At 40.6% G+C, this 12,955-nt stretch overlaps 1 protein-coding gene across 8 annotated transcripts in view; it reads left to right on the top strand.

The window, feature by feature from the left end:
- Nucleotides 1-12,955, top strand: part of SEMA6D (semaphorin 6D) — a 245,704-nt gene that overhangs the window by 228,551 nt on the left and 4,198 nt on the right. For 2 of the 8 annotated variants that reach the window (XM_054272734.1, XM_054272733.1), the window contains 17 exons: nt 2,391-2,532; nt 2,912-3,023; nt 3,618-3,678; nt 3,784-3,846; nt 3,933-4,034; nt 4,255-4,345; nt 4,623-4,742; nt 5,191-5,279; nt 6,025-6,242; nt 6,351-6,482; nt 6,679-6,834; nt 6,916-7,089; nt 7,808-7,948; nt 8,048-8,125; nt 8,911-9,002; nt 9,347-9,403; nt 11,214-11,381. In XM_054272734.1, coding sequence (XP_054128709.1) covers nt 2,424-2,532; nt 2,912-3,023; nt 3,618-3,678; nt 3,784-3,846; nt 3,933-4,034; nt 4,255-4,345; nt 4,623-4,742; nt 5,191-5,279; nt 6,025-6,242; nt 6,351-6,482; nt 6,679-6,834; nt 6,916-7,089; nt 7,808-7,948; nt 8,048-8,125; nt 8,911-9,002; nt 9,347-9,403; nt 11,214-11,381 — 1,963 coding nt within the window. In that variant the 5' untranslated portion in view covers nt 2,391-2,423. Of the gene's footprint in view, nt 1-2,390; nt 2,533-2,894; nt 3,024-3,617; nt 3,679-3,783; nt 3,847-3,932; nt 4,035-4,254; nt 4,346-4,622; nt 4,743-5,190; nt 5,280-6,024; nt 6,243-6,350; nt 6,483-6,678; nt 6,835-6,915; nt 7,090-7,807; nt 7,949-8,047; nt 8,126-8,910; nt 9,003-9,346; nt 9,404-11,213; nt 11,382-12,955 lie in introns of those variants that run through there. The other 6 variants (XM_054272735.1, XM_054272737.1, XM_054272738.1 and 3 more) reach the window with 6 other exon arrangements.

Below are 12,955 nucleotides of genomic sequence, written 5' to 3'. Positions count from 1 at the left end.
CAGTTGTTTCCTGTTTGCTTTTGTGACAGTTTGCTGCATATTGGCCACGATAATCATGACCTAAAAACAAGTTGCCCTTTGACAATTGTGACCTAAAAACAAATATAAATTGCCCTTTTTCTGCAGCCATTTCCATGAGTCCAGAAGTCAGTATCTGCCTCTATAAGGCAGGTTACATGGAAGATTTGTAATTGTCACCCCAGTCTATTCTTCCCAGATGGAACACTGGAAGGGAAAAGAAGCTTCCTGTTACATGCCCCTGCTTGGTACAGGTGGAACTTGTACAATTTGCAAGTTGTGTGCAGTTTGAAACTGGGCCAGGGTCTCTTTGAGTCATGGTGTGGGCCACAAGCAGACTCATCTTCTATGCTGACTGCAGCCTACATGTCTGGGAGAGCTTCTTGCTCTTTGGCAATTTGTATTCATTTGTTCTCCAAGAAAACAAGGCTTCAGGGAAGACTTTTACTAAGCACCTTATAGATGTTACTGTGCACCAGCTCAACGTGCAGTTTATGTGTCTCCCCTTTCTCTTTCACTGGAAAAGGAATGGGCTGCATCTTTGGAGCCTGCTTTTCCTTACAAAAAGCCCAAAAAAAAAAAGATTGTGTAAGCATTAATGATTTGTTATTGTGTCTGGGAGCCACAGTGCTGCAGGACTTTGCTCTAATGGTGCTTTCACAAGAAAGAACTAATTTGACTAACTTTATTAATTCCAGTTTGTTTTAAGTTTGCTCATTAGTAATTTAACGCAAGATGCTTCAGCTGAAGAGGCCATGTCAGGACAAGGAAGAGCAGAGGGAAAGTGCCAGGAATCATTAGTGTTTATTAACCACTGCACTCATCAATCTTGACTAAGAGCACAGCCCATTCGTTCTGGACTGGTGGACTGAGATACAGAAATATCATTAACAGTGAAAATGCTTCTTTCCAGGTCAGTCTGTAATGGGCAGGCATCCAGACAACACCCCCACCCCATCCCCAAATGTTCCCAGCCGTTCAGCTGCTCTCCTCACAGTGCAGCCCAAACTGACAGCTCAGCAGCCTCTGGAAGGAGGAAGCCCTGCCCCTAGCCAGCCATAGTATCAATTAACAAATACAGCATTTTCGTCCCCCATAAGCATTACTGAAAGGCTGAGTGTTGTTATGAAGGGGTTTTTTAATTGCTTTTCAAATTATTAAATGAATAATACTTTTGTGCTTTGCTGGATCAGGTCTGGCACTTTGTGTTGGCAACATATTCTTCTCACTGAAAGTCTTAAAACATTAAAATGGAAAGGTTTTTGGTTTTTTTCTGTTTAGACAAAGCATTTTATAACCAATTTCAGCAACTGCAAGGCACTGAGCTGATGACTCAGAGCTCTGACCTGTGAGTCGGGGCTGAATGAATGCCTCCAAAAGGTTGGAGGAGGGAATAATACTACATTTGCCAGGTTTCTAATGAGAAATATGACCCCTGCCCAGTCCACTTGCAGTCATTAAGGATCACATTTCACTTTGAGATGTGTTTTCTTGCATCCTACCCAAATTGCAACTTGAGTAGTTACATTCTGCTCACCGAAATATCCCTGTGGTTTAATTGAAGAAGTTATGTTTCCCTTCCCCTCTTAAAAGCTTTGTTGTCTAATGTTGTGGTGCTGTCACGATCTGTGCTGTCTGATCTGCAGAGCACACACACACAACCCCCAGGTGAAAGCCTCTGAAGCCTTTGACAGTAGGAGATAGAGTGAGGGGGAAAGTGGCATCTTGGGAAGGTGGTTCAGCACTGCATCCCCATTTGAGTCTCTTGCCACCCTTGTGAAGTGTGTGACAGCGCTGTCACACTGCAGGGGCAGCATTTTGCATTTACTTTACTTTTACTTTACTTGCACATGTGTAAGTCACTGCACAAGGCAGAGCATCAGGTGCCTGCTCCTGGGCATCAGGTCTGTGACAATGGGACGTTGGACTGAGCACTGAGATGGCACAGCCTGGAAACAAGCAATGACATTAAACACAGCAGGGATGTTCAGACACATTGTGTGTGTTGTGTCATGACGCTTTGTGGATGAGATTTAGGTGCTGCATGGGAAAAGGGTGTGTTGGATGACATTTGGTGATTGAGAGGATGGAAAGAGATTGCAGTTTAATTAAAATTCTAATCCCAAGTTTGACAATATTTCTTGCCAGGTCAGCAGCCTGTATGTTCTATTTCCGATTCTGTGAATTAAATGGGCTGACAGTTGTCATTTCTTTGGAAATGCCTGCAAATCCAGCTAAGAATTAGCAACCATCAATGGTTCAGAGCAGCCTGGAGCAGGGCCGTGTCACGCAGCAGTTTCCCAGCAGTGTCCCCTGCTGCCAGTGTCCCATGCTGCCGCAGCCTCACCGCTGTGTCCCTGTCCTGTGTGCAGGTAGTTGAGCAGTGCTGTCACCTGTCCCCAGCCATGAGGCTCCCTGTGCTCTGTGCCTTGGTGACACTGCTGAGCCTGTCCCCCTGCCGGGCCGTCAGCTTCCCTGAAGACGAGGACCCCATCAACGTCGTGGACTACCACTGTAAGTAATCTGCATCAAGTGCTGATAAACACCAGGGAAAAAGTTCTAATGTTGATTTTATTTTTTTTTCCTTGCCCCCCACCATGGGAAATTAAAAAAAAATCTGATTCCTTTCAAACTGAAATGTGTTTACTGGCTTTGTATCTTTAATAGAGCACTTAATCATTTTCTTAAAAAAGCAATCAGAAATACAGCAATAATTTCAGGAAAAAGAACATTTGCTGACATTAGCCATCTTTTCCTCATTTATATTCAAGACATTACTCAAGGAATTTAGTTTAAACCCTTCTACACCTAGTATATACAGCTAATCAATGCCATATATTGATTCTTTAGCTCTATAATCCTGAGTGATGGTGTAGCCCATTTTTACTTGCAGATTCAAGGCAATATCCAGTATTTAGAGGACGCCCTTCAGGCAATGAATCTCAGCACAGACTGGACTTCCAACTAATGTTGAAAATTCGAGACACACTTTATATCACTGGCAGGTAATTTTCCTTCACTCAGTTCATTAGATTAAAATTCTTTTCTCTTCTGGTTTTGCATTTATGTGTAAAATTCATTTAGAAAAATGTGCAGAATATGATAAAAATTAGAATTGGGGCAGAATTTCCCAGAGAAATATACCATATCTATGGCCAGTGCATGAAAATTGGATTTGAAGGCTGCAGTTACTGTAGTTAAGCTTAAACCAATGATCAAATGCTCTTTTCCCTCTTTTATATTACTGCCCTGCCTGATAAAAACCTCTCCTGATCATTTTAAACTTGGACTGACACATCAGGGCTGTAGGAAGTGAGGATAACACACTTATATATTTACAGCCCGGGTTAGTCCTCAGCAGAATGAGCAGACAGGGATGGACAGCTGGACACTGCAGGTGCTATCTCAGGACCACAGCAATAAAAATCAAAGCCACCCCATGTTACACATGAACAACCTTCTTCCATTTACATTAAACACAGAATTCTATTTCATAGAAGTTGCTGGTCTAACATAACATTCTGAAAATAGATTTGGCTTATCAAATAAAGAGGCACAGAATTAATGAATTTACTGCTGTCTTTTTACTCTGCAAACAGGGACCAGGTTTACACTGTAAACTTAAATGAAGTTCCAAAATCAGAAGTTATCCCAAGCAAGGTGAGTAGATGCCTGCTGGAAAGGGAGAGGTGTTTTCTTTCATTTTAATGGGTTGTTTTAAGAATTTGCTGTGGCAAGGAATTCAGATGTTCCATTTCCTTTCAGAAATTAACGTGGAGATCAAAGCAGCAGGACAGAGAGAACTGTGCTATGAAAGGCAAACACAAAGTAAGTTTATCACATTATAGAAAAATGACACTAGTATTTATTATATACATGGAGTTTGTGATTAATACATCTTACTCTCTTTTCAGGATGAATGCCATAACTTCATTAAAGTCTTTGTTCCAAGAAATGATGAGATGGTGTTTGTCTGTGGAACAAATGCATTTAACCCTATGTGCAGATACTATCGGGTAAGAGTACTAAAGATGCCATTAATCTGTTTCTGGTTTTGCTTGCACTGGTTATGCCACAGCCAATACATCCAGTGTGCCTGGAGAGTGCTTCAAGGTGAAATAAAAACAGACAGAAGCCAATGTGCTGAATTAAGTTTTGTGGAAAGACAATGTTTTGCTTTTGTGCCAGTGCACAAAATAGAAATGACACTATCACCCATTTATTTTTCTTCTCTAGTTGAATACATTAGAGTATGATGGGGAGGAAATTAGTGGTTTGGCAAGATGCCCATTTGATGCCAGACAAACCAATGTCGCCCTCTTTGCTGGTAAGAACTTTTACTTGTAATGAGTCTAAATGATTAATGACACCAAAGGAGACAGAGAGCTTTTAAAGCAAGCACAGGAAAGCTAAAGGTGTCATGCTGCCCCTGCTCTTAAATTTTTTAAAGGGCCTCCAAAGGATTAGAAGCTGACCTGTTAATAAATAGGTTACAGCAGTCTGGGGAAGTATGACAGTAAAGAAATGGGGAAAAATACAGGCTGGTCAGAATTCTCTAGATTATTAAAGGCCTCTTAATATCATGTTTTCAACTTCCATTTTAGATGGAAAATTGTATTCGGCAACAGTAGCAGATTTCCTGGCAAGTGATGCTGTTATTTATCGCAGCATGGGGGATGGATCTGCCTTAAGAACAATAAAGTATGACTCCAAATGGATAAAAGGTAATTTGGGGAGTATTTTCCCATACACATGGCAAATGTCATTTTAGGGGCACAGAAGGTCAGGTTATTCACAGTCAGCCTGGTTTACACATATGCTACAATGTCAGCATGTATGAGGCTTTCAGAATATTAAAAAGCTGCATAATGCAAAAAAAAAACAGACAAAATTTTTGTTAAATCCTTCAACAAATGAATTTGTAGTAACAAAATACCTTAGTTGTAATACAATTTCTGTGGGGCCTTGTTACAGTACATTAGCCAATGCTAAAGACTTGAAGTTCATTTGAACTCCAGTGCACCTGTACGTGGACATCCTGAAGTACCTGTAGGACTGGAGCTCACCTTGGCTGGTGTGGACCTGGGCAGGAGCTGCCAAGTCTCACAGTGTCACTGTCATGTGCCCATTGAGCAGTTCTTTGAAGTAACTTCTCCTTGCTCTTTCTTGCAGAGCCACACTTCCTCCATGCCATAGAATATGGGAACTATGTTTATTTCTTCTTCCGAGAAATTGCTGTAGAGCACAACACTTTAGGCAAGGTCAGTATCAGCACTGTGAGCGTTGAGTCACAGCAGAAGGAGCTCATCCTAAAACAGCATCAGAAACAAGTACAGTTCATAATATGAAGAAGGAACTAGGACAAAGCTTGCATAGTTGTACCATGGTTATAATTTACAGGGAGGGGAGAAAAAGCAAACTAGAGCAGTGCATTCTTCAACCAAAAAGCTGTTTCTGTTCTCACTGTCAGTGAGCTCGCTACAGGTGTCTTTCAATGTGCTGTTGCCTCAGTGCTGCTGTTGCCTTAACTCTTGTGCCAAGTACTGGAAAAGCTGAGGGTGTTTTCATGCTTATTAAAGAAACAAAAGAAAACAACACAAAAGGAGAGCTTCAGAGAAGTTTCTCTAATGTCCCTGGATATTGAATAATTCAGTCATGCCAGTAGAGAGTATAATACTCATGCCTCACCATGGAAGGATATTCTACAATAAATTATTAAATCCCTTACACATGGTTAATTAAAGTCTTTAAATCTCACTAACAATATGATTTTGAAGGTGAAAAGGGTGGGAGCAAACTGTGGAGATGCATTTGCTTGGTGATACATTAAGATGCCTGTGCACTACGAGCTGAACACCATTTGCTTTCATCTTCTCTGTGCAGATAAATGGCAGCTTCCTGTTAACAACATTATCTTGGTGTTTTATTAAGAGTTCAGAAACAAGCACTGTTTCCCTTGCATCTCTCAAGCCTCTCTCCCTTTTTCCTTCTTTTTTCCTTTCACAGGCTGTGTATTCCCGTGTGGCACGCATCTGCAAAAATGACATGGGGGGCTCCCAAAGGGTCCTGGAGAAGCACTGGACATCCTTTCTGAAAGCTCGGCTCAACTGCTCAGTTCCTGGGGATTCATTCTTCTACTTTGATGTTCTGCAGTCCATCACAGACATCATAGAAATCAATGGAGTGCCCACTGTTGTGGGTGTATTCACCACACAGCTCAACAGGTAAGAGATGAGCAACCTTTCATCAAAGGCAGATCTCAGATTCTCTCTTACACTGAGATTGGTGCCATTGTAATCTGAGTTCTTGAAACTATTTTTCGAATTTTACAGCATCCCTGGTTCAGCAGTGTGTGCTTTCAGCATGGATGACATTGAGAAAGTCTTCAAAGGAAGATTTAAAGAACAAAAGACTCCTGACTCTGTTTGGACAGCTGTACCTGAAGACAAAGTACCAAAGCCAAGGTAAAAGGTTCTTACTCACAATGTCATAACTTTGTCCCTGTAAAGAGCTACCTTAAATCAGCTGCACTCTTGAGTGCCTTGCTGGGTAAAACCCAAAGCAGAGCTTGATGCTTCAGCCATAAGGATGCTCATTAACCGGCTGCCTTCTCTCATTAACTAAAATATCAAGAGGAAAACAATATTGTTCTCATTTCAGACCTGGCTGCTGTGCAAAACATGGCCTAGCAGAGGCTTACAAAACCTCCATTGATTTCCCAGACGAAACGCTCTCCTTCATCAAATCTCATCCATTGATGGACTCAGCTGTTCCCTCAGTCACTGAGGAGCCCTGGTTTACCAAAACACGTGTCAGGTATGACAGTTCAAAAGTAGCACCTGTGAAAAGGAAAAGAAGACAACTTGCTGATAATTATGTGCCTTCTGGTCTTGCTAGATACAGATTGACAGCAATTGCTGTAGACCACGCTGCTGGACCCTACCAGAACTACACAGTCATATTTGTTGGCTCCGAAGCAGGAGTAGTACTTAAAATCTTGGCAAAGACCAGGCCTTTTTCTTTGAATGACAGCATATTACTGGAAGAGATTGAAGCATATAATCATGCAAAGTAAGTATTACCAGAACATCTAAGCTCTTCATCTAGTCCTTGGAACCTAGCTAAAAAAGATTATGGTAAACTAGCTCATTATCACCAACATCACCACTTATTTGTCATTTCATCATGTTCCTCATGTTGAATAACCTGAAAGTATTTGGTCACTTGCCATTTTGCATGGGTTGAATGAACAATCTAATTCCTATCCAGTGACGTCAGTGACATGGTCTAATTCTCCCGCAAATACTTCTGAAACGTCAGAAGTCTTTGGTGATGTTAAAAAGAAATGATCTGTGCTTATCTTGAGGGTTGCTCAAGAGTGGCTGATAGTGTATAACCAATATCTGATCATTTTAAAGTTGTTTATTTTTTGGCACAAAGAATTTGGGAGTGGAAGCATTCCAGTTAAACTCTACAGCCATCCAATACAGGACTTCTCTTCTGCTCTCTCATGATACTTATGCTGACTGAGAAAACAAAGAAAATGGATTTGGATTTTTTTTTCCTACATAGCTCTGCAAACTTCTCACCTAGATGTTAGCAGGAGCCAGAATCCAGCATTTGATAACTCAGAGGTTTGTTTAGCAATGTCTCAGCAAAGAGTCACAGGTTACATTTATGTATGTGAGAAGTTTCTGTTCAGTAGCTACACAGACAATAAATAAAATGTTCAGTGCACAAAGTACTACAGTCACTAAAGCAGTGGCCTGCTCTTGTTTTTGCTGACCAGGTGTAATGCAGAAAGTGAGGAGGACAGAAGAGTCATTTCCCTCCAGCTGGACAGAGACCACCATGCTCTGTTCGTGGCATTCTCCAGCTGCGTCGTTAGAATTCCCCTGAGTCGGTGTGAGCGTCACGGGTCATGTAAAAAGTATGGCTCCCTTCCTGATCCCCCCTAAAGCAAGGGCACCAACATTTCTTTGGAAGGAAGTTAAAAATGCATGATCTTTTGGGGTTTTTCTCTTGCAAGGGCGTGTATTGCTTCACGGGACCCGTACTGTGGCTGGTTAGACCATGAGGCATGTGGAAGAGTGACACCAGGCATGCTGTAAGTACTCCTTTCTAAGTTAGCCCAGCATCTCTAAATATGCTTTACACAAGCTCATGCCCTGTGCTCTTCCCTTGCACACAGTTACTAAATCTCTGGTTTTTTAAAGATTTTTTTCCCAGTGGATTGTATCTGTAAGAGAACTGAATGCTAAGTCTGGCCTAATTCTGGAACCACTGGGTGAAGACTTGCATTCAGGGGGAGTTTTAGATGTGTAGGAAGACAGGCAGACCTGTAGGAAGAGCAGCTGGAAGCAGGGAGGCAAGAAATTGCAGCATGCAAACCTGAGCAGCTCCAAGAGGACAGGACACAGTATCCCCTCCCAGACATGCTTGTGGTCAGGGCACAGGCAGTTGCAAATATGAAAGCACAGGATTCACAGTGGGAAGAGCAAGGTTATGCCTCTGCAGTGGAGCTGGGGTGTTATATATGCATACCAAAGGCATTTTGCACAAATCAAGTCTGTAATATATGGTGCACTAGCAGCTGTATCTTAAAAAGAGGCCTTTGTAGCAGGCCAGTGCAAACTTTAACTGGTATAATTGGATGGTTGTATGTAAACCCAAGAGCCTGCCCAATGGAGAAGACATGATGTAGTTGTTAAAAAATGGGATTGTTTTTCTTCTTTCCTGGCATAAGCACACAGAGATAGTTTTAAAGCCGGACTATCCTGTACATTTTGTACAATCCTTTGGGCCATACACTGGCTGTTGTGTATGTTTCCATCTGCTGCTTCCAGGAAAAAAAATCTCCATTTATATCCTTACTAATACTGTTAATTGCAGGTTCTCTTTGTTTGTTTCATACAACCACAGCACTGGAGGATACGTCCAAGATGTCGAATATGGCAACACGGCACAGCTTGGGGACTGCCATGGTAAGGCACAGTCACTGCTGCTCCTTTGGAATGTCTCACCATAGTCTGTGGCCACACCTCACTGTGGATGTTAAATTTCTGATGAGCTTTTCAGTAACATGATGAACACATCACCTGGTGTTACTGTGAATGTTCACAAAGCTGAGCTTTTTAGTCCTGGGTGGCAGAGTTTTTCTCTTTCCTTCACCAGTTTACAGCTATTTGGGGTCTACAGCAAAGTATTGAAGAATTTATTTTTTGTAACCAGTGATATTTTAGTTTTTATTTTCCATTACTCAGGTTTGAGATCTTTTGCTTTCTTTTCGTTACTTTTTACTGATTACTTGTTCCTTTAATTCTTTTAGAAATTTTGCCTACTACAGCTACACCAGATTACAAAATATTTGGCGACCCAACATCTGGTTAGTTTTTTTTAATTTTTTTGAATTAATGACCTTTACTTTCCTTCAGTTCAGCATTTTCAGCCCTTTTTTCCTTCCTTTTGCACAGTTGGCAATCCTCCATTTTTGTGCTTTTACTCATGTTCCCACTGATGGTAAAGATAGTCAGACTCTTCTCACTCAGCACTTCACCCTGTGTAGCCGCATGTTAACAGCTCATTATTTATTGAGACATCTTTTATTAAAGAGCCTGATTAACATAGATGACATCTTCACTGCACGAAGTCCACTAAGCTTTACTCTTGATCCCCAGCCATGTGTTTGTGAATGCCCCTCTTGGTCATCTCTAGTAGATGAATGGCAGAACTTCATCATCTTCCCCCTTACCTCTCCTTTTCTCTTTTCCTTCCTTCCCAGCAAGCTTTTTGCACAAATACACATTTTCTAAAATGTGTATTTCTTTATTTTTGAAATGCTTTAAGTAGTTTGTGCTAGTGGAAAAAAATTTAACATCACAAACTGTGTAGCTGAATGAGAAATTGTGTAGACAAAAGTGGCTTCAAAAAAATGTTGTGCATTGTTGTCAGATGGACTTTTGCATCCTTTTCTCCTCCAGTGATTTTTCTAATAAGGTGTTCACCACCAGCCCCTGGTGTTCAGGGACACCCAATGCTCCTCTGTTGAACTCAAGAGCAGAACCTGTGTTGACTTCAACAGGAGCAAGACTCAGGCCTTACTTTCCAGTCTTTGCTTTTGGAACTTGGGCCTTCGCTTTCAAACCAAGGGCACATTTCTGACTGACAAATAGGACAATAATCTATTTGTATGTTAAATTTGTAAGAGTGCCACAAGAACATTATTGGTGGTTTGATTTCTGACATTTTCACTTCTGTAACTTGACAAGAAGTAAGGTTTGAGACAAATATTTTCCAGATCTATTCACCCACAATGCAAGTTAGAGGCTCACTTAAGGAAACAAAACAAAACAAAACTGTCACACAGAAATGCTGCCTGGCTTTATGAGTGCTTATCAACTGAATTTTCAAAGTGGTATTTTATGATGCAGATACAATTGAACCTTATTTTTAAGTCCTGAATGAGTGTGCTTTTGAAGTACATTTCTCAAGTCTGATCTCAAGCCATAGACTTTCCTGCCTAAACCTACTGGGACAGTGAACACAAAATACTCAAGGATGCAAATGAGACTGGACTGTAAACCCAATTTTATGAGTTTCCTCTTCTGTGCATTTTCACATAGGCTGTGGTGGGTCTGTTCAGCAAACATTACAGAGGAGCCAGAATCTCTGCAGGATTGTTCCTTAGGAACCATTACAAAATAGGGGTTAAAAACATTCCTTTTATCCCCACCTGCAGAAATGGCTCATTCAGCAGTTCCTGGTATACCATAATAGCAGTAATGGAGCTGATCTGGTTTCTCAGGCATAACCTGTCATGAGTGTGCATCGTTGCAAGTAACTTCTTTTTTTTTTGATGTTTAAAAGGCAGCCAAGTATGTTGTCTCCAGTGAAGAATATAGCAATTAAGTAGACTAAGTTGTGCTTTTCACCCCCACAGTTGCTTGCTTTAACTTTTGCACTGCTTTCACAGTTGACTTCTCTGGCTTTTTGGCTAGCAGCTGTTGAAGTGTAAATGTACTATTTTCATACTTCCAGTTTTGAAGTAATTGATTTTAATCAGCCATCTGTACTTCTGCAGAGTGTAGGGGGGGGTCACATTTTGCTCTGACATGTAACTCCCATAAAATACTGTGTCCAGCTATAGCTTAGATGTGCCATGAAACACATTAATAAAAATCTGTTTGCCACCACAGACATGGAGTTCTCCTCAGCTTCCATTACTACAATGGCAAGTATCCCAGTTATATCACCTAAAGTGATTGGTTCCTGGAAACCTAAAGTGACTGGCTCTCGGAAATTTGTAGTTCAAGATGACCCAAACACTTCTGATTATTCTGATCCATTATCAGGTGTCCCAAAGGGTAAGGCCTTACCAGGGAATACATTGCAGCTGAATGGAAACCTGATAGTCTCAACATTGTCTAAGGCTTAAGTTAAATGTAAGAGCTATGATTGTTGGGCTGTATTTATATCCATTTCCTGTGAATATGCAGACAGTGCAATCATGTTTTTCATACCTACTTATCCCATGGACAAAGTGCTGCTTAGATTTTATAATGGGAAACACAGATTCTAAGCTCAGCTTTTTAATCCTAGAGTGGTCCAAAACTCCCCTTGAAATCAATGGCAGTTCTGGATACATTAAAAAATTACCTTCTGCACCTCCATTTATTGTTTTCAATCTTAAACTGTTTAAGCAGTAACTTAAACACTGGTTTAGACTGTTAATCCTCATGAATGGTTGCCTATGTTATGGGGTTTTTTTCATTTGGGTTGAGGGTGGTGGCAAAACAGATCACAAAGCAGAGCTCCATGAGACATCTGTGTGTTAAATGGGGCATATCCCAACCTCTACTTGCTGGAACATGGTCCTGAACAAGAGTCAGAGTAGGAAACTGCTGAATTTTTATCCTCTGGATATGAGCATCAGTTTAGAAATTATCTCAGTACATACTGAGACATCCAGAGGTTTTAAACTGAACACAAGAAACCTAATCTCCCTGTAGTTCATCTTTCTCTAGCCATTCTTTCAGCTAAGTGAGCCTTTGATTAGGTTCTTATGGCAATGAGACTTTAATTCAATAGGACTACTGCAGTCAACCACAGGATTGAGAAGCTTCCAATCCCCTAACCAAAATTTACCACAAGTCTCTCTCAGTGCATAGCACAACAAGGTGACAGACATGTTTGCACAATTCTGTACTTACTGAAAAAATCTCACCAGCCAAAAACCATTTCTGTTTTATTACCATTCACAAAACATATCAGGTTTCCTATCAGCCATTATGGCCATGCATTTGTCATTTTAATTTGTTGCAGTTATTTTCTGTTTTGCTTTAAGTTTTTATTATCCTCTACTCTTGGTTCTGAATCACATTTTGTGTCATAGCTATTAGTGAACTTTACTCATATTTTCCTTCTGCTTCTGCACAGTGCCATTAAAACCTGTAACCCTGAACATTAACAATATTCAAAGGCCTTGCCTCTAACAAAAAGTGACTCTGTTCCTTCCCTCTTGCTCTTTCATTTTAACATCTCTTGGGATAGCAACAGAATTACTTTCATTAAAAACTAACATTGTCTTAGCTGCAAGATGTCTGTGGTTGCTTTAAAAAATCTAAAAAAAAAATCAAAGGGAGCTTGTTAATACCCAAATAAAAAAATTAATCAAATATTCAATTTCTTGGTCTAAGCTAAAAGTTTTAACATTCTCTAATAATTTAACCTAAGTTGTTTTTATAATGTTATGCAAGTATTATGTTTGTTATTGGTAAAAAATAAAAATCAGTGCTCTAAAACAGAATCACATTATCTATCTTCAAACTTGGACATGTATAATGAGTGCAGGTGTGCCACTCCAGGACCAGCAGCCTGGGAGTGGAATAGTTTACAAGTTTTCTACTGTATTCTGTTAGCGTGGCTGTAACAATGCAGT

The sequence above is a fragment of the Melozone crissalis genome, unplaced genomic scaffold, assembly GCF_028551555.1.
Source record: "Melozone crissalis strain CALT ecotype California unplaced genomic scaffold, PUWL_Pcris_2 ptg000014l_1, whole genome shotgun sequence".
Lineage (NCBI taxonomy): Eukaryota > Metazoa > Chordata > Aves > Passeriformes > Passerellidae > Melozone > Melozone crissalis.
Note: the sequence above shows the minus strand (reverse complement) of the source record. Positions and strands in the feature narration are given on the sequence as shown.